The sequence below is a fragment of the Myotis yumanensis genome, unplaced genomic scaffold, assembly GCF_028538775.1.
Source record: "Myotis yumanensis isolate MYYU_CA2020_CCGP unplaced genomic scaffold, mMyoYum1.0.hap1 SCAF_1, whole genome shotgun sequence".
NCBI classification, from domain to species: Eukaryota; Metazoa; Chordata; class Mammalia; order Chiroptera; family Vespertilionidae; genus Myotis; species Myotis yumanensis.
This window is the reverse complement of record NW_027223752.1, coordinates 215,649,380-215,651,988: the sequence shown is the minus strand read 5'-3', so window position 1 is coordinate 215,651,988 and position 2,609 is coordinate 215,649,380. Positions and strand designations below refer to the sequence as shown.

Below are 2,609 nucleotides of genomic sequence, written 5' to 3'. Positions count from 1 at the left end.
TCAGCGTGCCAGTGAGGAAGTGCCCAGTCATCCAAAAAGGAAAAAGAAAGACTCAATGTTCCCTCTTCTCTTTCCGTTCCAGCTGAAGGCCAGACTTTGGAGCTTTTCAAAGTAGATCGAGGTCTCTCTCGGATGCATGGAGAGAAGTAACGTTCTGCAAATTGCTATTGGAGACCCCGGGACCACACACCCATCTGGTTTCTATTCCCTGTGTTGAATGGCATCTGCTTCAGCCATTCAAGGATTCTGAACGTGTAACGAGGGATCCAGGCCGGGAAGATGCTGAGTTCCATCAAGTGTGTGCTGGTGGGAGACTCTGCCGTGGGGAAGACCTCCCTGTTGGTGCGCTTCACCTCAGAGACCTTCCCAGAGGCCTACAAGCCCACGGTGTATGAGAACACGGGCGTGGATGTCTTCATGGATGGCATGCAGATCAGCCTGGGTCTGTGGGACACAGCCGGCAATGACGCCTTCAAGAGCATCCGTCCCCTGTCCTACCAGCAGGCCGATGTGGTGCTGATGTGCTACTCCGTGGCCAACCATAACTCTTTCCTGAACCTGAAGAACAAGTGGATTGGCGAAATCAGGAGCAACTTGCCCTGTACCCCTGTGCTGGTGGTGGCCACCCAGACTGACCAGCGGGAGATGGGGACCCACAGGGCCTCCTGCATCAGTGCCATCGATGGGAAGAGACTGGCCCAGGATGTGAGAGCAAAGGGCTACCTGGAGTGCTCAGCCCTTAGCAACCGGGGGGTGCAGCAGGTGTTTGAGTGTGCCGTCCGAACTGCCGTCAACCAAGCCCGGAGACGCAACCGGAGGAAGCTCTTCTCCATTAACGAGTGCAAGATCTTCTAACCTCCGAGAGACTTTGCCCAACACTCATTTACTCACCCACCTCAAAGACTAATGGGGACAGGGAGAGCCAACAGCAAGGGCTGATGCTCTTTCTGGGTCCATCCCCAGCAGGGTTTGCTTTTGGATATAGTTTGTTGATGGGACTTGGTCACTGGATGGTTTTATTAAGTACACTCTGCAAATGAACTCCTCCTCCAGTTCCACTAAGCAGTCTTTTGAGAAGCTGTAATGAATATTCTATCTCCAGTTAAAAAACTAAAATGGTCTCTATAACTTTGGACAGTGAAGTGAGTTTTCCAAAGAATCCTATATTTAAAGACTTGTTTTATTTAAATGATGACAAAATGTAGAGCCCTTGTACATAACTAGTTTTCATGCTTGGGAAGTCTTTTCCTACAGACTCACAAACACACCCTGGTGTATGTGTGAAATGACCTTACCAGGACTCTGCTGTATGTTCCGAGTGTTCTTTTCTCCTGAAGTAGTAACTTTGTTGAAGCCACTTGCCTACCTGATTTTACTAGGTGATCAAATTTTAAAAGGACTACCAACCGATCCTTGCTATTAGTTTCCCACCCAGCTGTTAACCAATTTGTATATCAAAGACATTTGATAACATATGCTACTTTAATACTGCCCAACGATTTTAAACACTTATCTGTCTATTTTCCTGTAATTATATATAAAAAAGCATTTCTTATTTATGATACTACCTTTCACTCAGCGAACTCCCATTATGCACTAAGTATTCCTCTTTCATTTACCAAAACAGATGAAAGGAAAACCTTTTGGGTAGGGAATCTGACTGCTCCAAGTAATAGCAGCAGAGCTCGGAACAGAATTTAAAAATCTCACTTTCCTTTGGGAACCGATGCACTTTGCCTGGGTTTTCCGACACTGGCTCCCGCCCGGTTGCAGGCCTTGGGAATGAGAGCAGGCTCAGCGTTCTGTATGCTGGTAATCTGGGGAATTTGTTACTTGAGCTCTTAACTGACCTGGAAGGGCAACTATAATTTATTAATTTTAGGATCTAATCAGAGTAATTACTAAGGTGTCTATGTACATATGCATGTGTGTAAGGGAACACAGGTACACCTTACAGCTTTTACCGTTTCATCAATGTGAAGCACCAGAGTAAAATAAAACCAAAAAATCTCCCCAAACCCCCCACAAATTCCAAGCACAGGGAACAGGAAAACTGTATAGCAAATTTTCAGATAACAAAATCTTATCAGGGAAAGTACTGAACAATGACTCCCACCTCAAACCTCATTCTATCTAAATAGTTTAAAAACAATGGCATCAATCATCTGTTAAAGCTGAGAACAGAAGACCGTGTTACTTGAGGAAGAAATAGCAAATGCTGGCACCGGATACATCATTTACTCACCTAATCCAGTAAGACTCTGGACCACGTTTATTAAAGTGCATCATTGTTATGTTATAATGTGGCCATTAGATACAAATGGTAAGGCACTTGGCGTCAATGACTATGATTAAACTTATGTTGACATAACCATGCCAATTGTTCAGTTTCCTTATGTGGTCAAGTCTTTATAGCTATAATCAGTGTTAAAATCAAATGTGTGCTCATCTCCACACTTTTCTCTTCTCTCTCTCATCCACATCCAGTAAAAGGCCCGGAACCTGGATCTTAGTCTTTGGGGTCAAGGTTCCCTCAGTTCCCGGGGCTGATGTATCTGCTTCCACCCAGCCTTCTCTAGTCCTCCAGTCCTGTGGCTTGTCCTTGCCTC

At 45.3% G+C, this 2,609-nt stretch overlaps 1 protein-coding gene across 1 annotated transcript; it reads left to right on the top strand.

Moving 5' to 3' along the window:
* Positions 1 to 270: 270 nt before the first annotated feature.
* On the top strand, positions 271 to 2,371 carry RHOH (ras homolog family member H). Its single transcript, XM_070397713.1, has one exon. The coding sequence runs from the start codon at positions 280 to 282 to the stop codon at positions 853 to 855; it is 576 nt and encodes a 191-aa protein (XP_070253814.1). The 5' UTR covers positions 271 to 279; the 3' UTR covers positions 856 to 2,371.
* Positions 2,372 to 2,609: the final 238 nt, after the last annotated feature.